Source organism: Bombina bombina, chromosome 5, assembly GCF_027579735.1.
Source record: "Bombina bombina isolate aBomBom1 chromosome 5, aBomBom1.pri, whole genome shotgun sequence".
NCBI lineage: Eukaryota > Metazoa > Chordata > Amphibia > Anura > Bombinatoridae > Bombina > Bombina bombina.
Genome location: NC_069503.1, coordinates 751378435 through 751404126, shown reverse-complemented (window position 1 = coordinate 751404126; position 25692 = coordinate 751378435). Strand labels below are relative to the sequence as shown.

Below are 25692 nucleotides of genomic sequence, written 5' to 3'. Positions count from 1 at the left end.
AGGAGACCGGAGTATCTACTATAGATCCTCTACTGGATAAATCTCAAGCAGATATCAAGACAAGTAATTACCCACCTGAGACACAGAGGCTCCCTGGGGCGGCGCACACACAGTTGGCGTTTGACTCATTCCCTGGAGCATGTAAAACGGAGGGGCTACCCAAACACCGACAGATCTCCACAAAACAAAAGTCTGCTCAATGCTGGGAGAGTGAAGAGCGATTGGGTATGGAGGTTTACAGAGTGGACTTACCTCTGGGGCTTCTGATGCCTGCAATATCCCCTCTAAGTCAAGTACCTCGGGCCGCAACATAGTCAATAACGGAGAAAGCCAAGACAGTGCTTGAAGCGGATACCGGGTTCAGCTTAACTGCATTGGGGACCCCGGGACTGACATCTAAGTCTGATCTGCCGACTGGATTCCTATATGCGACCCGACAACGCACAAATGATTTGTCATCAGCCCTACTAAATCAGGGCTTCCTAGCGGCTGCTTCTTCTGGGATACCCAGACTCATGTTCAAAATGTTGCGGACACCACCCGGTGAGACAGCTCCCCCAGCTCTGCAAAATGATACCAGGAACTTTGATCCCCTGTGCCAGTTGATCTTGTCCGGCAAGTATCCCATAAATAATTACACCCACACCATCTACTATGGCCAGCTGGACACAGGAGGTTAACCATTTGCTAATGTGCTTTTGCCAAACATTGCCTTATTAACTGAATGGCAAGTGCCGATTAAAGCAATCACCTGGAGATATAATCTTGGGGCTGCTGTGTGGGTTTTGTTTTATGTAGTTATTTGATGTTTAGTTAGGCCAATACAGTTAATCCTTTACAATATCTAATAGTTGATATATCTTCTCGAGATAGACCCTATCAACTTTTAGTAAGCTACTTGATAGACCTATGTCACTTGTTGATTAGGGTGCGCTGGACATTTTGTACATACAGTATGCTTCATTATGACTGCCTGATACATACAGCTATCCCTTCACGCTGAAAGCATAGTATTATTGGTTCATGAGGTTGAAGATATACTTATAACATTTTTCTTGTACCAACTATAGATTGTTTAAGATATTTTATTATATTTGAATCTGACCTGAGCTCTATATTTAAAAGTTGGCGGACTTTGCTGGTTGTCTATATCATCTCTGACTATCTCTTTGAGAAAAAGTAGTAAAGACACTGATTATCACATTAACAGTATATATTCCTACACAATCCCCTATTACTTAACATCCTGCATATATAATTTAATGCCTAGGCACCCCCGCGCGGCTTGCGGCCGGAGCTGCGGGGCGGTGACCTCATATGGGGTTTAAAAGCATAGCTCTTATTCATATCACAATTAGGAACAGGATAACCACCCGTATACCCTTTGTATAGGGATAATCTCAACTATATCTGCCTTAGCAATATATTTAAGTGAGCGGTGTTGGATTCACCCCCTTCTCCCCTAGCCACTACTCCCACTGCTTGAGAACATGTATGTAAATATGTAGGTACAGGTTATTTATATCATAACATGAGCTGAACACGGGGCACTCCCTCACGCCATAAAGCCTCTGCCCTCATCTTTTCTAGCAGTTTTATTTTTCTTGCATTTTTATTTGTTGCAGATTGTTTTGTTTTATTTTTTGTTTTAAGTTAACCTCTGTTTGCAGACTATTCCAGCTCCTAAGGTCCAAGAATGGCCTATAATGTTTAGAGGTGAAAAATAGTGAGGACTCATTTTCCAGGTACACCCTAAGATATAAGTTGTGATGTAAATATTTGATGCATTGCTTGTACCATGTACTTCAAGTTTGTATTTCATTATATATATATATATATATATATATATATATATATATATATATATATATATATATATATATATATATAAAATCACACATACATATACACTCTACACTCTAATCCTCAAATTGAGGGTAGGTAAATACCAGGGTGCAAATGATACAAACAGTCCAGCTATAATGACAGCACTTGCTGGATTTTGTAAAATATAAACTTCTATTTCAAAGACGTATCATAAAAGTCCCATGACGTTTCGGTGCCTGACTGGCACTTTTATCAAATGGATTCACCCAGCATGTAGGCAGATGGTATGTCCTGGCATCCGGGAGGTCAGTTAAAAAGAAAAAGATGCAGCCGCCTTAAATATCTGATTTGTTACCGGATTCGCAAGTGAAAGACGCCGTTTAAGGTATTTAAGGCTGCTGCATCTTTTTTCTTTTTAACTGACCTCCCGGATGCCAGGACATACCATCTGCCTACATGCTGGGTGAATCCATTTAATAAAAGGTGCCAGTCAGGCACCGAAAATAAATATATATATATATACACACATAAGTACACACATATGTACACACACACATATACACTCACTGAAAACATAGCTGTAGAGGTGAAGCGTTGTCTGTCACCCCTGACATAAAAAAGTTTATTTGTTCAGCACAGGAATATCCATATCCATTAAAAGAAGAAAAAACTAAAAAACAAACTAAAAAATATTTTTAAAAATGCAGGACAAAGAACACAAAAAAGGGGGGGGGGGGGGAATACAAGGTCAATTTTATTTTTCTTCTAAATTATGTTGCCAATCTTGAATATGAACCAGTATAGATATTTCTACTATTATGGTGTACTTAAATTATTCTGTAACTTAGCAAGAATTGGTTGCCTTGCAGCATAATAAATACAATTTATTACCAGTAATGATTTATGGCTACACATACACTTAGAAAAACTGAAAAAGTTGAAAACACAGAATATCCTGTAACTTTAGAAGCTGTGTCTCCTGAAATGTCCTGATTCCAAATGTAAAGCACGCTGGTTAAATTTACAAAAAGGAAGCCCAGAATCTACATACATTTGGAGACTGGGAAAACAAAATTCAAGATAGAAAGTAAGCTTTGGTTTTACTATATGTTCTATGGCCAAAGAGATCTAATGTGTTTTTCTGTGAGGAATGTCAGAACAATCTGTACTTGCAACTTAAAATTACTTGGCAAAAAATAAAAATTAAAAACAAAAATGCTAACTCAGCTTAAAGGGACAATGATTTCAAACAAATGCACAAACGGGAAAAAAAGTAAAAGCTCTTCAAATATAAGTTAATACTAGCACAAGTAGCCATCCCTTTGTTAAATTAACATTTACAATAATAAGATACATAAAAAATCCTTTAGCTGCATTAAAAAGGAGTTCATGGCCTATTGAATTGCTCCATTTTAGCCCTTATTTAAGAAAAAGTAATACATCACAGTTTATTAAAAGTAAAACAAAAACGGAAAGGGAAAAAGCTTTGTAATATACGCAAGGGCAAGAGGTCAGTAAGATTGGAGACATTGCCCATATAGACCCTGTAACTGGCATATGTCAAGTTGTGGAAGCCTGCTTCAAATCTTGTCAGCAATATCATGTTATCTGCCTCTTCAATCAATGATTGCAAGCTCAGTGGGTATTCCCTGTTCTATTGTTACAGAAAGTGGTGCATGCAGCCCTGCAGGTCTGGACAAATCCTAGCAGCCAAATCCTTAGGGATCCTAAGATTCATGCGTTAGTTCTAGCTACCTTTCTGTTTAGAGGCCCAGTGAGAACAAATATTTCTGTCATGCATGTGAAAATATGAAAGAGTAGAAAATACTTTAAATATTTCACATGATTAAAAAAGGTTAAAAGGACATTAAAAACACACTTTGCTTCTGTGTAAAACTGGATTTGTCCAACACTTAAGAAAATTATTTTAACAATTTTATACAAAACGGTAATTTAATGCCCCCCCCCTAAACAGACTGTTTATGCTTACAATTGAAGTTTGCAGGAAATGCATGTGTGCACAAAACTGATACCTTGGTATCCATTGCTCATGGTGCAGTTGTGATGACCCCATAGCTATACTCCACAGACTAAAGAAGACTATAGTAGATTATTTTCCAGTGAAGGTATATTCTTTTCATAAAAAGGCAAAACATTAAAAATAAAAAAAAACACTTTTAGAAGGAAGCATCATTGTGTTAACAGTATTTTGGATGAAATGGGTTAATATTCTTGCAATGCTTGCAGGAGATAACATTAACAATGCACATCTGTATAGCCTTTTGTACCTGGGAACTGGTGCTTGTTGAAACTGATGGTCATTTCATAGGTATTTATGGCCAGTCTGGCAAAATGTTCCTGACAGCCAGCAGTTCTCTGTGATACATATCCCTTATGTTATTCAGGCAAAAAAGGAAAATGTCTGAAAAAGTCAGGTTTCTAATAAAAAAAAAATCCACTAGGATGGTTCCAAGACATTGTAAGGCATAATATTGTCACTAAATGTACCTGTACACAATGATATTATGCAAGGTAAAAATCTAAGCAATAACAAAATTAGAAAGAAATTAGAATGTATTTTTTTTATGTAAAATGATTATACATCTCCCATGCTCCTTATAGGAATAGTTTAGTGTCCAATTTAGAATGACTAATTAGAAGTGGTTAGTCTTCTAGATTCTCAATCCTTGACTGCCAAAAAGGTATAGAAGTCTTTTCTGATTGAATCGCTTGAAAAAAAGTTCAAGAATGTGTACCCATCTTTATAGACCTGCTCCTTAGCTTAAAGGGACATGAAACCCAAAAATTAAAATTTTATGATTCAACCTGAACATGTGATTTTAAACAACTTTCCAATTTGCCTCTATTATCTAAATTTCTTCATTATCTTGGTATCCTTAGTTGAAAATCATATCTAGGTAGGCTTAGGAGCAGCAATGCATTACTGGGAGCAAGTTGCTAATTGGTGGCTGCACAAAAATGCCACTTTTCATTGGTTCACCAGATGTCTTCAGATAGCTCCCAGTAGTGCATAGCTGCCCCTTTAAAAAAAAAAAGACTACAAAGACAACAAAGCAAAATGGATAAAAGAAGTAAATTGGAAAGTTGTTTAAAATCAGATGCTCTACTTGAATAATGAAAAATAAGAAAAAGAAAAAAATGTTGAGTTTCATGTCCTTTTAACCCCTTAACGACCGAGGACGTGCAGGGTACGTCCTCAGAAAAAAGGCAGTTAACGCCTGAGGACGTACCCTGCACGTCCTCGGTGTGGAAAGCAGCTGGAAGCGATCCTGCTCGCTTCCAGCTGCTTTCCGGTTATTGCAGTGATGCCTCGATATGGAGGCATCCTGCAATAACCTTTTACGGCCATCCGATGCAGAGAGAGCCACTCTGTTTTGTTGGGGGATTGAGCTACACTACAGAAAAAAAACCAAAAAAAAAAACCATTTGATTGTTCAAACTGGGTACTGGCAGACAGATGGCCCCCAATAAGGCTGAGAGGGAGGCTTAGAGAGCTGTTTTGGGGGGGATCAGGGAGGTTGGGGGTTAAGGGGGATCCTAAACACAGCATATGTAAATATGCTTCTTTTTTTTCTTAAAAAAAAAAAAACAAAAAAAACTTTTATTTTAGTACTGGCAGACTTTATGCCAGTACTTAAGATGGCGGGGACAATTGTGGGGTGGGGGAGAGAAGGGAGCTGTTTGGGAGGGATCAGGGGGTGGGATGTGTCAGGTGGGAGGCTGATCTCTACACTAAAGCTAAAATTAACCCTGCAAGCTCCCTACAAACTACCTAATTAACCCCTTCACTGCTAGCCATAATACACGTGTGATGCGCAGCAGCATTTAGCGACTTTCTAATTACCATAAAGCAACGCCAAAGTCATATATGTCTGCTATTTCTGAACAAAGGGCATCCCAGAGAAGCATTTACAACCATTTGTGCCATAATTGCACAAGCTGTTTGTAAATAATTTCAGTGAGAAACCTAAAATTGTGAAAAAAATTAACGTTTTTTTTACTTTGAACGCATTTGGCGGTGAAATGGTGGCATGAAATATACCAAAATGGGCCTAGATCAATACTTGGGGTTGTCTACTACACTAAAGCTAAAATTAACCCTAGAAGCTCCCTACATGCTCCCTAATTAACCCCTTCAATGCTGGGCATAATACACGTATTGTGCGCAGTGGCATTTAGCAGCCTTCTAATTACCAAAAAGCAAAGCCAAAGCCATATATGTCTGCTATTTCTGAACAAAGGGGATCCCAGAGAAGCATTTACAACCATTTATTCTATAATTGCATAAGTTGTTTGTAAATAATTTCAGTGAGAAACCTAAAGTTTGTGAAAAAATTTGTGAAAAAGTGAACAATTTTTTTTATTTGATCGCATTTGGCGGTGAAATAGTGGCATGAAATATACCAAAATGGGCCTAGATCAATACTTTGGGATGTCTTTGAAAAAAAATATATACATATCAATGGATATTCAGGGATTCCTGAAAGATATCAGTGTCCCAATGTAACTAGCGCTAATTTTGAAAAAAAGTGGTTTGGAAATAGCAAAGTGCTACTTGTATTTATGGCCCTATAACTTGCAAAAAAAAGCAAAGAAGATGTAAACATTGGGTATTTCTAAACTCAGGACAAAATTTAGAAACTATTTAGCATGGGTGTTTTTTGGTGGTTGTAGATGTGTAACAGATTTTGGGGGTCAAAGTTAGAAAAAGTGTGTTTTCTTCCATTTTTTCTTCATATTTTATAATGTTTTTTATAGTAAATTATAAGATATGATGAAAATAATGGTGTCTTTTGAAAGTCGATTTAATGGCGAGAAAAACGGTATATAATATGTGTGGGTACAGTAAATGAGTAAGAGGAAAATTACAGCTAAACACAAACACCGCAAAAATGTAAAAATAGCCTTGGTCCCAAACGGACAGAAAATGGAAAAGTGCTGTGGTCATTAAGGGGTTAAAGGGACAGCCTACACCAAAGTTGTTACTGTTTAAAAAGATAGATGACACCTTTACTACCCATTCCCCAGCTTTGCACAACCAACATTGTTATATTAATATACTTTAGAACATGTAAACTTCTAACAATTCTGTTGATTTCAAAGCCACTACAGACAGCCTCTTATCACATGCTTTTTTATTAGGATTTCACAACAAGAGACTGCTAATCCATGTGTGCCATATAACATTGTGCTCTCTCCTGTGGAGTTGTACAGGACACAGCACTAATTGGCTAAAATGCAAGTCAATAGATAATAAATAGCCATGTGATAAGGGGGCTGTCAGAAGAAGGTAATTACAGAAGTAAAAAGCGTATTAATATAACCGTGTTGGTTATGCAAAACTGGGGAATGGGTAATAAAGGGATTATCTATCTTTTAAAACAATAACATTTTTGGAGTTGATAGTCCCTTTAAAAATAGTATGTGGCATGGCTAAGATTCAATGATTGGAGTTTACTGGAGCATTCATTTGTGAAAACACTCTTTTCCATCAAAAATGATTTTAAATATGTTTAATTTAAAGTGTAATTTGAAAAGAGTAATAAAGTTATATATGTTTAACCATGCATATGAAAGAAGCAAACTTTTTTTTTTTGTGTATATATAAAAAAAAAAAAAAAAGTTAAGATACTTAAACTGATAATGAAAAAACAGAAGGAAGTGAAAGTTTTTTTTATTACGAAGTTTGAAATACCCATTGCTCACTGTCGGAAAAGGACAATGCCCTTACCTGAATTATTTGGTAGGTTTTTTAAGTGCAAGATAATTTAAAAAACAAATGTTAGACTATTTTGTTTTAACTTAAAAAAGAAAAATAACTTTTGAAATCCATAAATTCTATATTCAAGCACCATAAGAGCTCCACTCTTTTCTAGTCTCACGTGTGTATGTGTGTGGGGGGGGGGGGGCATTCATTAAACATTCATTAAAACTAATTTGTTATATTTCAGAAGTGCACAGCAGATGTAATAACCATTGCTATAATAACTGCATGAGAGACCGATTATGGGTCTAAAGCAAAGACATTTCATGCCCCCATGTGCTGAGAACTACCTTTGAGTATATCTCAATGTTTTTAAAAGGCAGTTCTGACAAATTTGTTTGAAACTCAAGGTCTGTTGACTACTGTGAAGCCACACAAATAATCATGGAATGATCTCTCTTTGGGACACATTTAGAACTAAAAGTCAGAACTAGAATTTTAGGATTCATCACATCTTCTAAGATTTTGTCTAGAAATGGTACGTTTACCACTTACCTTGGCATAAAACTGCCATCTTTCCAAAGAGAGTCAACATACACCCTACATTCTTTGATATGTAGAGAATGTTAAACAGTTATGCCTCTTGATAGTTGCTGCGTTAGGCTTTAGACCCCTCAAATGATAAAAAAAAGGGCGGTGTATTAAAAACCGTGGTCTGGTACAGATTTTTTGTGGGGTATTTGTGAACTCTTTTCATCTCATAAAAAATGGTGATCTCCTGCAATATAAGACTGCCTAGGACAGGGAAGGACAAGTCATGAAAGAATTTTTTATAATACTCCAAAATGTTAAAGAAACATGAAACCCAAAATGTTTCTTTCATGATTCAGATTGAGCATACAATTTGAAACAGTTACCAGTTTATTTCTATTAGCAATTTTGCTTCATTCTCCTTGCATCCTTTGTCGAGGGAACAGCTACACATTACAGGGAGCTAGATGAACACATCAGTAAGTCAATGAAAAATATGTGCAGCCACCAATCAGCAGTGAGCTCCCAGGTCCTGTACCTATCTAGGTATGGCTTTCAAAAAGGATACCATGAGAAATAAGCAAATCATATAATAGAAGTAAATTGGAAAGTTGTTTAAAATGGTATGCTCTATCTGAATAATGAAAGAAAATGTGGGGTTTCATATCCCTATAATTTTTTTCTTTACTGATTTCCATGTCATCCAGAACAAAAGAACCCTTGCTAAACAATCACAAACTAATACACATATAGCATGAACGGTTTGCACATGTGCAATTAAGGACACAGATTGGTGTAGCCAATCCTAGCACTGATTAAGCTTGGTTAATCAATAATAATTTATTAAACAGGTATTTAAATTCCCTTCTAATCTCCACCTAAAAGCTAAATATAAATATATAAATTACTGAAGAGAAGATGAGGGAGGGAGGCAAACAAACAATTAGAGAGCAGTATTAGCCCAAGCCTCACTGGGAGTAAGTGAAACACACTTTTTGGATGTAGTTTATACCAATAGGCAGCAAAATAACTAATGAATGTATATTGCAATAATGTTATACTTTCAAACCAATAATGAAACATCATATGTTATAGATTGTTAAAATGTTGAGTTTAATGATCATTTAAGGCAAAGCCAGAGTATCTCATTACAATATAGTGAATAAACGTTTAGTTTATAACCTATATTTAAAAAAAGCAAGAGTTGTACGAGCATCACGTGTTTTTTCACTGTTTTAGGAATATATATATATATATATATATATATATATATATATATATATATATATATATATATATATTTTTTTTTTTTTAAATAAGGAGTCTTACTTGGATATATAGCTAGATGTTTTTTGTAGCTATAGGTTAGGACAGAGGCTAAAACCCTTCAAGACTAACTCAAGTCAAGGGTTCTAAACATTTAAAATGGATTTTTAAAACCCTTTAATAAAAATGAGTGTGGTGAGCGGGGCTTTGATAAAACCATTAGTCCCAATAGAGCCGGGGGGGTCTCATCAATATAAAAAAGGATATGTATTTTTTATTTATTTAATTGACACCATGTCACTGTTCATATCACACACTCAAGGTTTCCAAATGTAACCTATCAAACCCAAATCAATCATTATTTCACATGTGAACTACTGCTGTGTTCACAAATACATTTTCCCAAATAGATAGCTCCAATCACACTGCTTATTAATCACCTAATAAGTTAACTAGAGTCCACTATCCTCCAGAAACAAACATTTAACTCACAAGACAACCCGCAGGTCTAATAATGTTGCCACAACATTTCTGTGACTCACTTCCTTTCCTACAAAATTACTAACCTACAGTCATCACTTTCTACGATCCTGCATAACATCTCCAATACAAATTAACTTTTAAATGGATGTAAGGCATACCACAGTATGTATGGCTTGGAAAATACAAAAAAGCAAAAAGTACCACATCTAACAGAATTTGATATCAGTTTGTCCGAGGCAGCCTTAATAACGACAATAAACTAATTCTTTTATAGCAGTAACTATTGGCCAGGATGTCAGAATATTGAGGTGTTAGAGACATGAGATAGAGTAACAACAAAAAAGCAAAAAGTACCACATCTAACAGAATTTGATATCAGTTTGTCCGAGGCAGCCTTAATAACGACAATAAACTAATTCTTTTATAGCAGTAACTATTGGCCAGGATATCAGAATATTGAGGTGTTAGAGACATGAGATAGAGTAACAAAATAAATCTTATACGTTTCTAATAGTAACTCTCTTAACTATAAAGTTTCAATTTTGAAATGTTTTACATATACTATTGCAGGGCTCGACAAACCCAGGAGCCAGAGGACCACAGGCTTCTAAAATTCTACTCCTGGCTCCTAACTTTTTCGTTTATTCTCCATATATCTATGTACAAACACCATAGTCTGGCTCCTAAATGTATGTCTGTATCCTAAATATTCTGTTTTTTTTTTTTAAAAAAACAGATTCGTCAAGCACTACTTAAAAAAGGGACATGAAATCCAAAAAATGTCTCATGATTCAGATAGAGAATACAGTTTGAAACAACTTTCTAATTTACTTCTTTTATCTAATTTGTTTCATTCTCTTGGTATCATTTTTTGAAGGAGCAGCAATGCACCACTGATTTAACTGAACAAATGGGTGAGCCAATGACAATCAGTGTAATATATATATATATATAATTTTTATTTATTTAAGCAATTTCGGGGTCACGTAAATAAACACACACATATATATATATATATATATATATATATATATATATATATATATATATATATATATATATATATATATATATATATATATATATATATATATAATGTGTGTTTATTTACGTGACCCCGAAATTGCTTAAATAAATAAAAATTATATATATATGTATATATATATATATATATATATATATATATATATATATATATATATATATATATATATATATATATATATATATATATATATATATATATATGTGTGTGTATGTGTTTATTTACGTGACCCCGAAACGTCACGTAAATAAAAGCTTCTATTGCTTAAATAAATAAATAAATATATATATATATATATATATATATATATATATATATATATATATATATATATATATATATATAACACATCAATCCACCAATCAGCAGCTAGAACCTAGGCTATATGCTGCTTCTGAGCATTCTTAGATAAACATTTCAACAAAGTATAACAAGAGAAGTAAGCAAATTAAATAATAGAAGTAAATGGTCCCTTGTTGGACATCACATTATCTTTATGAGATAGATTACTTATATACACATCTGATTTCACTGTTGGGAATAGAGATGTTGTATAGATCATGCAAGTTTTGCAATATAGAGGATTGTTTTTTATTTTTTATTTTATTTTGTGTATATTTTCAGTTCCTATCTTTAGTTGTTTTGCCTTATTTTTATTATTATACACCTAAGGTCGCAAGACTAGGAAGATAAACTTCCATAATGATACCTTAGCATTTATGGGTTAAACTTTAAATTTTATTCCTACAGAGATTTGACTTGTCATGTAGGTTACAACTTGAATGTATATGCTTTAGTGTAAACAGGATATTGTGTGAGGCTGGTATAAATAGAAACTGTTTTATTAAGCTTTGGCCATTTTTCTGAACTAGCCAATTAGGACACTAAGTGTGGCGGTATATGTAAATAAGTAGTCATTTATATACAATTCAAGGGAATGCACTATTGGGGTATATCCCTATAGGTTACATCTTACTCTATACTATGTTTATCTGAATGGCTATGATGATACACATTGATTGCTGATAAAATTAACATGACACTGAACACAGGTTGATTTTGCTCATAATATATTGTGCCTATGAGATTGGCTAATGAAGATGTCACTCAAGATGGTTGATGTCACTTCCGGTAGTACGCTGAAGAGGACCATCCATTGGCACATATTGGGGCTCAACATCCTGCTCTTTACCATACTGGGGCGTTTTTAGCATAACCTTGATTTACTTCTATGGCTGACATTTAACTTAGACACTCCCAGCATATTAATACACACAAAATATATTTATCGCTAAACCGGAAGTAGTGTGACTTCCGGTTTCTTGGAACGCATATGCGGTCCACACTCATTCACAGTACTTACCCACAACGTAGTAGGTGTTTATTGACTCAATGTAAGCTGAATATTTATTAGCTTAATACAGAACAAACTTGGGACACAGTTGTTAAATGTTCCACATAAAAGTTGTATGTATATGAGTGTTGTGTTTTGGTGCACTTTGTATTTACGATGTACCCGGAAGTGGGTTAACTTCCGGTTTGCTGACACACGCATGGCATGCGTTCCACCTTAACACATGGGAACTAAGCTATGGGACACAGGTGTTTGTTGTAAGTATTTGCATAATTGTTTGATACACTATATTAACATTTGTTTTGTCACTGTTTTTTATTCTGATGAAGGGGTCTGTGTGAACCCCGAAATGTAAATAAACCTTTAGCCTTTTTGGTTGACTCACTATTGAGAAGTCCTGTGAGTGCTTTCTTCCATATTTTTATGAGGCTGGTGCAGTCGCACAAACAGGTGTCCAGTTGCCAGGGTGCTGAATGCAGGTAGAAATAAAGGTAATAGAAGACAGCACTCGCTGGGCTTCAGGAGATAGAGAGATATAGAGATATATATATATATATAGATATATATATATATATATAGATATATATATATATATATATATATATAGATATATATATATATATATATATATATATATATATATATAGATATCAATATATATATATATATATATATATATATATATATATATATATATATATATATATATAAATATATATATCAATATATATATATCGATATCTATATCTATCTACAGGGAGTGCAGAATTATTAGGCAAATGAGTATTTTGACCACATCATCCTCTTTATGCATATTGTCTTACTTCAAGCTGTATAGGCTTGAAAGCCTACTACCAATTAAGCATATTAGGTGATGTGCATCTCTGTAATGAGAAGGGGTGTGGTCTAATGACATCAACACCCTATATCAGGTGTGCATAATTATTAGGCAACTTCCTTTCCTTTGGCAAAATGGGTCAAAAGAAGGACTTGACAGGTTCAGAAAAGTCAAAAATAGTGAGATATCTTGCAGAGGGATGCAGCACTCTTAAAATTGCAAAGCTTCTGAAGCGTGATCATCGAACAATCAAGCGTTTCATTCAAAATAGTCAACAGGGTCGCAAGAAGCGTGTGGAGAAACCAAGGCGCAAAATAACTGCCCATGAACTGAGAAAAGTCAAGCGTGCAGCTGCCAAGATGCCACTTGCCACCAGTTTGGCCATATTTCAGAGCTGCAACATCACTGGAGTGCCCAAAAGCACAAGGTGTGCAATACTCAGAGACATGGCCAAGGTAAGAAAGGCTGAAAGACGACCACCACTGAACAAGACACACAAGCTGAAACGTCAAGACATGGCCAAGAAATATCTCAAGACTGATTTTTCTAAGGTTTTATGGACTGATGAAATGAGAGTGAGTCTTGATGGGCCAGATGGATGGGCCCGTGGCTGGATTGGTAAAGGGCAGAGAGCTCCAGTCCGACTCAGACGCCAGCAAGGTGGAGGTGGAGTACTGGTTTGGGCTGGTATCATCAAAGATGAGCTTGTGGGGCCTTTTCGGGTTGAGGATGGAGTCAAGCTCAACTCCCAATCCTACTGCCAGTTTCTGGAAGACACCTTCTTCAAGCAGTGGTACAGGAAGAAGTCTGCATCCTTCAAGAAAAACATGATTTTCATGCAGGACAATGCTCCATCAAACGCGTCCAAGTACTCCACAGCGTGGCTGGCAAGAAAGGGTATAAAAGAAGAAAATCTAATGACATGGCCTCCTTGTTCACCTGATCTGAACCCCATTGAGAACCTATGGTACATCATCAAATGTGAGATTTACAAGGAGGGAAAACAATACACCTCTCTGAACAGTGTCTGGGAGGCTGTGGTTCCTGCTGCATGCAATGTTGATGGTGAACAGATCAAAACACTGACAGAATCCATGGATGGCAGGCTTTTGAGTGTCCTTGCAAAGAAAGGTGGCTATAATTGAAATGGGTATATATTTGTTTTTTTGTTAAGTTGCCTAATAATTATGTACAGTAATAGTCACCTGCACACACAGATATCCCCCTAAAATAGCTCAAACTAAAAACTACTTCCAAAACTATTCAGCTTTGATATTAATGAGTTTTTTGGGTTCATTGAGAACATGGTTGTTGTTCAATAATAAAATTAATCCTCAAAAATACAACTTGCCTAATAATTCTGCAGTCCCTGTATATATCATATTATATATATATATATATATATATATATATATATATATATATATATATATATATATATATATATATATATATATATATATATAAAAAAAAAAGTTATTTGCTGCTTCTGAGCATTCCTAGATAAACCTTTCAGCAAAGTATAACAAGAGAAGGAAGCAAATTAAATAGTAGAAGTAAATTGAAAAGTTGTTTAAAATTGTATTCTCTACCTGAATTCATTTTTGTGTTTCATGTCCCTTTAAGCATACCGCCATGACAATGTGTAAAAAATTATATATTACTTATATCCATATGTGCATTTTTTTTTTTTTATGTATAAATCAAACTAACATTTGCAGCAAAAAACAAGTCCCTGGCTCTAGGACATTTCTTAAAGTATGCTTCCTAATATACAAGCAGAGACCTTATCACCAGTGATGGCATACTCAGTGGGAGCATGCTGCTGCCAGCCCCTTACCACAGGGAGAAGCATACTTAGCACAGTGCTTCAGTCTGGCTCTTCCTTGTATCAATGACAAGCTAGTGGCATGCTCCATAATGGCTCAGGGGATATGGCCTCATTATTGGCTATATCTACTTCTGACTACTTTAAATGAAAGAGGTGCCCGAGCAAGGGAAATTCTTTACTGGAAAAGCTTAGAACAATAAATCCATACAAATGAAGAGGAAAAAAAGGGGATTTGTATTTCCTTTGTTGTGTGGCATTTGAAAGATCACAAGCATATACCAAAAATAAAATTTGGGTACCACATAAATTTCAAAAGTATATCAAAAGGTGTCACAATGTACTCATGGCTGGGAACTTTTTTTTTATTTTTTTATTTTTTTTTTAATTGAGGTAATAAGCAACATAACAATCATATGAACTTACATTCACATAGGAATATTGTACATTGTAGAAAAGATTATAAAATATGAGAAGTCTGAATATGATGTACAATAAAAGTTGTAATAAACAGACAATGAAAAAGTAATTGACATTCGATTGAGATACACAATGAGTACTCTGAACCAAAAGAGATATGTCAAACAAATGTTCCTGAATGTGTGGAGGGATACCTCGTTTTATTTATATATGATAAATCATGATATTTGTTTATTTGGTTATATCTTGTAAGGATATAATTTGGAAATCCCACTCTTAGGATATGAACAATATAAAAAGAGCTTGTTTCCTCTAGAGTGGGGATCGGGAGGTTGAGTAGTTAATATCCTAAGTGATACTGGTGACAATAGTTACAAGTGAACATAACCGTAGTGCGAATTTAATGTTATATATAGGGTAAATCAGTGGTCAAGAGCCGCTTTGGATTGGGATATGGGTAAGAGAAAAAATTGAACTAGGATGTAAAGCTTAGCTGTACACATACTGACTAATTATACTGAAAAGGGGGAAGCATCTTGTCTAAAGGAGTTCAGGATTAGGCAAAGATTATCTAGGAGGTAACCTGAATAAATGTCAACATTGTGTAGGTATGTGTTGGGGCCAGGTGATAAGTCGTGTCACCATGATATTTTACTGAGGTTTTGACCTTATTATAAAAATCCCTTAGGGGCCTCGCAGGACTTTGCTAAAGTGACTAGGGACAACCGGAACAAGCTCACTGGATTAGGACAGACTGCATGTGTTTAAGACTATATGAAGACAACCTCTGGTACAGATCGTAAGGGAATGGCATATCGCCTTGTATGTGAGAGAGAGAGAGTATTTAGTGTGTTGGTAAACAGGTATGTTATAGTTCAAAATCTGATAGGTAGGGCAGAATCCGGCTCATGCGGTTCCTCTAGATACAGACTCCCATAAATGTGCTAAAAGTACTTATAATATATATATGACAGGCTGGATTACTTAGATATTTGAAAGGGAGATTGAAAACCCCTGCACTTCTTCAGGATAATATGGCTCTATGAGATATATGTGGAATATTTCAAAACACATATAGTTAACAAATCTGTGAGTAACCATGCATATGAATCGTATCTATTTATACAGAAAACTATAATCCCCCAAGTCTCAGGTTAATTCAGGGAATGACAGTATCCAAGACCAACAAGATTGACTGGTCTTTTTAGATCCAAAATAAGGTGGCGCAAATTAATGCAGTTCTGTCTTTAGTGGTGTGAATGTAAATGTTGTCTCACTGTGGGTCCAATATTCTCTCTACACAAGTGTACAATAGTGTGTGAAAAGGTATGTTAAAAAGATATAATCCCTCTGTGACGATAAAAATAAAAATCTCTAAACTAGAGTTCCACAATTAAACACAAAGTTTATTTAATAAAGGACTTTAAAATATGTATATATCAATATGGTGGTCTATTCACATATTAACATTCTGTATAATATACAATCCTAAAACAACGGTGTTTTTCCATATACTAAAAACAGTAAAAAAACTCAAAATTAAATAGTGCAAACATGCGGGTATATACACACAAGAATATGAACTGTATATTAATTAATAAAAAGGTTACTCCTTTACCTCTAAACAAAGGACTGGCAATTAAAAAACATATATGAATACATGTAACAAATGTCCGTTATTACAGCGTCTCTATTGTTTTACCAGGAGGTAAGTTACATACGGTTTAACGCTGGGTGTAGGGAGAGAAAGGCGCAACGCCGAAACGCGTAGAAACCTGACCACTTGAATTTGGAAAAAGTGAGAAGTGAGCCAAACAACTTAGCTCCAGAGGAGGACTTTGTCGGCTGTGATAACAGTGAGGAGACCGGTGAAAGCAAATACCGAGTCTGGGTTAAATAACTCACAAAGACAGAAGCAAGCTGTGGATCGGAGCTCACGGAATCACCACCAAGGCCTGCTACTGGGGAAGCGGCAACCCAAGGAGACAATTACCAATACCGCTGGTAAACGGAGGCTAAGAAATATAGCACTCCACCGCCTTTTCTGTACCACAGAAGGAAGACGTCAACAGTGCACTGTTCGAAGGAAGGAATCCCTACACCCAGCGTTAAACTGTATGTAACTTACCTCATGGTAAAACAATAGAGACGCTGAAACTTAAGAACTAACATTACAGTAAAGTGTAAGCAACATAGTAAAAGTTGCGAGTTTAAATACCGTACTAGGAAATATCTGTCATATATGTTTCCACATACGATCTAAATGATGGAAGAATAGTAACCCCTGTTTGCCAGAATATGAGCCTATAAGGAACTGTTATATACTTGCGAAACCCTTCAATATCTGTGCAGTTCCTTTGCTGTAATAACGGACATTTGTTATATGTATTCATTATTCATATATGTTTTTTAATTGCCAGTCCTTTGTTTAGAGGTAAAGGAGTAACCTTTTTATTAATGAATATACAGTTCATATTCTTGCGTATATACCCGCATGTTTGCACTATTTAATTTTTAGTTTTTTTACTGTTTTTAGTATATGGAAATATACCAGTGTTTTAGGATTGTATATTATACAGAATGTTAATATGTGAATAGACCGCCATATTGATATATACATATTTTAAAGTCCTTTATTAAATAAACTTTGTGTTTAATTGTGGAACTCTAGTTTAGAGATTTTTATTTTTATCGTCACAGAGGGATTATATCTTTTTCACATACCTTTTCACACACTATTGTACACTTGTGTAGAGAGAATATTATTGGACCCACAGTGAGACAACATTTACATTCACACCACTAAAGACAGAACTGCATTAATTTGCGCAACCTTATTTTGGATCTAATTACACTCAAAACCGTAGGGATAAGTTTTTTTTAAAGGTGAGCTTAGTTCTGCCCAACTAGATAGATAATCACCATCTCTTAAGATTGACTGGTCTAAAATGCTACTTCAAAAAAAATAGGAGGGTGAGGTATGAGTAAGTAAGAGTGCTTAGCTTAAAGTACATTCTGAATTTATAAGTCTTGATAGTGAGAGCCAGTAACCACCACAATTACCCCTCTATAGCAATAGCTTTGAATACAAATCAGTAAAGTATGTTCAGCAGTAAGAGGAATCATTTGAGGATTAAGGGTATGATCATAGTATACCTCTAGTTCAACAAGAAATATGGATATATGTATAGACACAGTTAGCAAACAAGGGTTGCTGTAGCTAGCAGATAAAGGGGTGGGGACTGATCTCACATGAAGTTTGTGTACAGGGTACAAATATTTAACTAAGTATAGACATATACCCTACAGGCTATAATGGTGAGAGTTACAGCTACAACAGTAGATCCCTCTCTTAAATAACATCATGAACATATAATAAAACGTGCTCAGCATCTATAACTGCTATTATAAGATACTGCTCGTTTAGTGTTATCCATATAAAACATTAAAACAAAAGTCAGCGCTTCACTAATTCTGTATTGCATTTGTGAGGAAAACAGTCCCGGGTTCCCGCATCGCTATGAACTGTTGATTAGAGCGATGAGAAGAGTGCAGTCTTTATAGAAGGCTAACCTATTCCTGCCTGCATGTGAAGTCATATGGTGGCATATGTATACGGACCCCCATAAATGAGCCATAAGTACTTATAATATATATGATAGGCTGGATTACTTAGATATTTGAAAGGGTGGTCGAAAACCCCTGTACTACATCAGGATAGTATGTGGAATATTCCAAAACACATATAGTTAACTAATCTGTACACAACCATGCATATGTATCCTATCTATTTATACAGAAGACTATAATCCCCCAAGTATCAGGTCAATTCAGGAAATGATAGTATCTAAGACTAACAGTATTAACTGGTCAAAATTGCTGCAGCAAAGAAACAGGGGGTGAGGTATGAATACAAAATATGGTATAGATGTAGGTAAGAGTGCTTGGCTCAAAGTACATTCTGAATTTATAAGTCTTGAAAGTGAGAACCAAAGTCACAACCAAAGTCACTCCTCTATAGCATTAGCTTTCAAAAACTAGTAAAGTATGTTCAGCTGTAAAAAGAATAGTTGGAGGGTTGCAGGTATGATTATAGTATGCTTCTAGTTTAACAAGAAATATGGATATATGTATAGACACAATGAGCAAACTAGGGTTGCTGTAGCTGGCTGATAAGGGAGTGGGGGCTGATCTCGCATGAAGCTTGAGTACAGGGCACAAATATTTAACAGCCTAGACATATAACCTATAGGCTTGAAAAGTGAGAGTTAAGGCTACTGCAGTAGGTACCTCTCTGAAATAACATAATAAATACATAACAAAAGATGTTCTGCTGCCCTAGAAAGTGTGTGATATCTATAACTGCTATTATAAAATACTACTTATTTAGTGTTATCCATAGAAAAAAAGTGAGTGCTTCACTAATTCTGTATTGCACTCGTAAGGAAAACAGTCAAGGGTTCCTGCATCATTGTGAAACGTTTATTAGAGCGATGAGAGTGCAGTCTTTATAGGAGGCTAACCTATGCCTGTCCGCAAGTGAAATAACATGGGGGCATATGCAAAAGGCCACATACAAGTGAAATTACTGCTGCTGAGGTGCGACCTGCAAGAGTGTATACCCAGTCCGGTTGCCACCTGCGTTCCAGCATACAATAAAGAGACAATCCACACTCCCCCATATCTCCAAACCACCAACTCACCTCGCAACATGCATCCGAGGGGTTTGTGATGGTTAACATGAAGAGCTTGAGCATAGGGATCGTGAGAATGCCGTAGGCACCACCCATATCCTGTAGCAGTTAGGAGAGCCGAGAGTAAGCTGCTATTCCTCTCCTTAGATCCGACGCCTTTGTCTGTTCTATTTCCATCTCCTCCATCCTCCCGCCCGCATCTCCCGTGACGGGGGCTGAGGGAAGAAGGCTAGGACATCTTGTTGTACTCCTTGGCGTGCAAGTAGGCTCATCTCCTCTCATGAGTGGGCCCACTTGGGCGTGCCTCTTTAGGCTATTATCGTTAGCGGGTGCCTCCGGTGTTAAGATGGCCGACTCCACGTGTACATCTTTCACTATAGACAGTAGTCTATCAAAGTTCCTGGCCATCTTCTGCTCCAGTTCCAGTAGCATCTTACAAATAGTAGTGCTGGCTTCCTCCATGTTTGCAATTTGCATATATCTAGGTTGCCAGTAGTGTACTGGGTGTTATTGTAGATTGGGGGGGGGGGGGGGGAAATAAGTGTAGAAAGGTTGTTAGACCGTCCCTGAATACTTAGAGCTGGACCGGGTTTCTGGGGTCATTCACGCGGTGGACTCATACTTGATGTAAATTACCAACTTTATATTTAGTATGTCTTAGCTTCTATGCTATGAATGGTGCTGCTTAATGAAGATATTCAATGTATATCTTAGTCATCTCCCAGAGCTCAAGGAATTGCGGCCATACTTGTTCACGGCTTAGACACGCCGGCTGGGAACTTTTTAAATGACCATTAAATGCAGTAGAATAAAAATAAAAAATGCATACTAAAAAGGAGATGAAATCACATTTACTCTGAATTTCATACAAGCAATAGACTCTACTCTGTTTTTATTCTATACGTTAAAAAATTTCCATCCATTTCCATGTCCCCTGTATCATGTGACGGACACTAGGGAATCACATATTTATAAATGTGTTGCATGTGCTCAGTTTAAGCTGCTACTTCAAAAAGAGTTCATTTAAAAAGCATATGCACAATTTGATAATGGAAGTAAATTAGAAAGTTGTTTTTTTTTCTTCTTATCTTTAATTGCACGCTCTATCTGAATCATTTAAGAATTTTTACTTTAGTGTTCCTAACATGAAGGAGCCATTGTTCAGCCAAGATGCCCAACATTCTGAATAAATCTGCACATTCTACTAAACTTTATGGACAGGGGCCAAATCTTATTGGTTTCACAAGTCTTATATATGTGCAGCTCAGCACTATAGAATGCCTCAAAAATTACAAATACAGATTTAAAAAAAATGAATCAACACTAGTCTACAGATCTGAAGAAAAACTAATTATGACATTTTTTTTGTGTATCCAAAACTGTCAACAATTTAAAAGAACATGAAACCCACATTTTTTTTCATAATATAGATATAGCATACAATTTAAAACATTTTTTCTAATTTACTTCTAATATCAATTTTGCTTTATTCTCTTGGTATCCTTTCTTAAATGAGCAGCAATGCACTACAGGGAACTAGCTGATCACATTGAAATGCCAATCACAAGAGGCATAGATGTGCAGACACCAATCGGCAGCTAGCACCCAGCACCTGAGCCTATCTAGATATGTTTTTCAATGAAGGATAACAAGAGAATTAAGCAAATTAGATCAAAGAAGTAAATTGGAAAGCCGTTTTAAAAGAAAATGTATGCTCTATATAAATCATGAAAGAAAAATGTGGGGTTTTATGTCCCTTTAAGACGTATGTAACATGTGAAGCAACCACACCTGTCGGATCTCTATTCACAAATGCTTTCTTTAAAGAGCATGTCATACCTGAAGCCTGCTGGCCCAATAAATTGCCATAAAACAGGCTTAACATCTTTGCAGCGAAGAAAACATCTTTTGCTAAAAAAGGGATTGTCAGTGGCGTGTTACGAGCCTGACTTTAGAAATATAATATATGTCATTTTAATAACATGTCTGTAAATGAAACAGATGCAGATTTGTGCATTATTTCAATCCCTTGAGTTTACCTCAGTGCCTACAGTATAGAGCTATCTAATCTCTCCAATATTTTGCTTGGTACTGTTGCTCACTACTGAGTGACAGAATATGTCATCACATTATAAATAAGGAGGAACAGCAACTACCAGAAAAGGATATAATGTAGTAAGCAATCCTATGTTCAGTACTATTTAAACAGAAATTCTAAGGCAGTGTGGGAGGACACAGTGGCAGTGACACAGGTTGCAACACCTGGGAGCAAGCTATCGCCTATGATCTGGCAGCAGTGAGTGATTAAGGATGCATAAGCATAAAGGATGATGCATTATTGATCATTATACATCAAAGACACATCACATAGACTGTATATTGTGGCAAATATATTTTAAAGATCTGGAAAGTTTTGGGATAACAAAAATGCTAACAGTATGTAATGTGTCAGATAATCTCATATTTATATGTGCAACATATTTATTATCTATCAGTGATTTGGAGTGTTTAATGGATTTTTTCTACTAAAGCTAGACTAAGACAAAACCTAAAATAGAGTATTTAGCATAATTAAAGGGATGTGCAACTATAACATTTTCTCATGCCTTTTATTAAAGAGCAAAAAAAACCAAAAAAAAACCACAACAACATTTAAACCTATTTGCACGCAACAATAAATGTAAAAAGGACAGACAAGTTGATGTGTAACCGATCCCTAGAGATTTAATGTTCACTGGCTGCTTCACACAACTCCTTCAACTCTATTGGTGGAGAAGGCCACACCTCAATATGTGAAATAAAGTTATATTCAAGATGACATAGTTAAATTAAAAATAAATTACCCCAATTTCTAGGAAACAAGGTAGAAAATGTACTTAGAAATAGAATGTGAAAATGAAAAAAATAAAAATAAACCTGTTATCTTGGCTTTGATAAAAAACAAAAACTAACTCTGTAGTTGGTGACCCATCAGCACTCTTTGTTTATTTGTGACAATGCGGCCAATGGCAAAACTCCCATGATTTATTATGCACAACGTCACATCTGCCCCACCACACAGATTTAATGATGGGAAACATCTCTGCCTTCCTTACCAATACACAGCCCAGAAAACCGCTCCGAGCTTCAAATGCAAGTTGAAACAGGACAGCAGATGAAAGCTTTTTAGATGAGTACATGCAGAATATTGCACTGACTCACAGAGGTGTGGAAAGGGGGGCTGATAAATTTAGCAAACCTTGGATTAGGACTTGAAAACAAAAATATTCTATGGCTTCTACAAAATATGTGGCTGATTCTATAGTCTGATTTTTACAGCCCTCTGACTTAAACCACCATATATGTTATTCTTAATAGAAACTGAAAATGTGCTCTGTAAGAAGTAGCCTGTAACTATATGCAACACACACATTTCCTTTATATTTCAGAGGTATATAGAGCAAACATATCTATTTGTGATGCCTGTTTCTATAATATAAATTTTATTATTTTGCTATACAATATTCTGTCTGTTTAAACATGTGCTAGCCATGGTGCCATTCCCATCAAATAAAAGTCCCTGATCAAGAGTCTAAGTAACAAACCAGAGCAGGAAAGCCCTTTATTTCCACACAGAAAAAAAATAGTGCTCAGAACTTGGCTCAGTTTATGAAATAAGTATTTCAATGAAATGAAATCTGCACTGAGTAAATTGAGCTGCATAGTAATTGTGACACCTCAGCTACAGTGTGACACAAATTTCTCGACTGTCTAAACTATATCAAGTAAGAATGAGCAATTATGTAACTATACTGACAATTATTCCTTGCAGGCTATTGTACATGCTCAACAATCACAAATTATGACAGCTACAATTACAACAATATTTTATTATAAACTCTGGGATAATAGAATACATAATATATTTGTGTACATCCTCATGACTAAAACAGAAAGTTTGCACAAAATTCCAAGGAATTTAATTTCCCATTGTGTAAAAAAAAAAAGTTCCCTAACTCTAAAGTAAGGATTATACTTTATTAAAACATTCAACCCAGGATTTTATGCAGATTATTAACCCTTGTCTTCCTGGGCACCAGCAGCACACACAATCAGTCACACCAGAAGTGAAAGGGGGCTGAGTTGTATCTCATGAATTCTTCAGATTCCCCATCCGAGCGCCACACAAGTAACAAAAGCCATGGGGTCGCTTGTACGTTACCCACAGCAACTCACACACATGCAACACAAGTTACAAGCTCCCAAACATCTCCCCCATGGCTCAGCCTGGTGCGCTCCATTCATTTAAAACGAGTAACCGTTTGGAGAGGATAAATGAAACTAAACTAATCAGTGCACTTACCTTGCTTTTTACCTCCACGGCGCTGCAATCCACATAGCGCAGGGTCTGGGATTTACTAAAACTCCGATTCATTTTTACGGCTCCCCCCACCCACCCCAAAGTCCGACAACCAAGTTATCCCCAGGCTGTAGAGATCCCAGTCTGCTTTGCACAATCCAGAGAGAGCTTCGCCTTGCAGTACGGCTGGTCTGTAATATGGTGACGGCCAGCTCTATTGGTATTTTGTGTTTAGACCGTTAGTGAGGGTTCCGCTTGCCCGCAGCTCCCCAGTGAGAGCCGCTGTAGTATCAGATTCTGTATCCCAGCAGATCCTGTATCGCTCTGTCTCATGCACCAGAACTCAGCGCCAAGCACCTCCCTGACTCTCATTCTCTTATTTAAGGTGGAGCAACCAAGTTGTTGTTAGATTATTTTTTTTTTCAATATTTTGGTTGTAACAGCTTAACCCGAAACGTTGTTACTTGCATTCAAACAGGAAATTGTTGTTGCTTGGAGTGTAGTGCTGCTGTGCTCATAACATAATTTGTTTTACTTTAATGTTGTTGTTTATTAAGTGACTCCCGTAACAATCCACCTTAAAAGAACAAAGAAAAGACAGAGGAGTGGTTTGTTGGTGAAAGCTGATTTGAGAGGCAAGGCATACATTGTATCTGTAATATACAATTGTTTTACTTAATATACAAATATATAGAGCGCATAAAGTATTTGTTTTATTAATGATACTGTTTCATGTTCCCACAAGATGCTAAAATCTCTTGCTCAGTTATCAGCATTTGGCTCCAAGCCCCTCCTCTGCCGCTTTCATGTGCTCTGTTAAGGTGGATTAAAACGGTTCCTGACGCTAGGTATGCATCTGGTGTGCAAGAGGCTAGAATAGGTGTAGCTTGTTTTACTGTTTATATGGTTTTTATGCTTTTATTTATTTATGCATTGAAGGGGGTCTTGTCTCATTTTACAGTGCCCTGTTTGACTCTGCTAATGAGCTTTAAAGGGGCATGAAACCCCCAAAAATGCTTTCATGATTTAGGTAGAACATACAATTTTAAACACCTTTCCAGTCTACTTATATTTTCAAATTTGCTTCATTCTCTTGGTATCATTTGTTGAAGGAGATTCAATGCACTAATGGTTGCTAGCTGAACAAATGGTCGAGCCAATGACAATAGGCAATATATATATATATCACTTTGTTCAGTTGTATGTTTGTTCTGGTCTGAGGAAGGGATCTGTGAATCCCGAAACGTTACCTAATAAATAAGAATGTTTTTGGAAACCCAGTGAGTGCAGTCCTTTGTTGAAGATCGCTGTGAATAATACTGATCTGGCACCCTGGTTGCTG

General features: G+C 36.0%; 1 protein-coding gene across 1 annotated transcript in view; it reads right to left on the bottom strand.

Moving 5' to 3' along the window:
• The window catches only part of PARD6G (par-6 family cell polarity regulator gamma), a 277377-nt gene extending 252722 nt beyond the window's left edge, over positions 1-24655 (bottom strand). The window contains exon 1 of the mRNA XM_053714818.1: positions 24354-24655. Within this exon, the coding sequence (XP_053570793.1) occupies positions 24354-24425 (72 nt within the window). The 5' untranslated portion in view covers positions 24426-24655. The remainder of the gene's footprint in view (positions 1-24353) is intronic.
• Positions 24656-25692: the final 1037 nt, after the last annotated feature.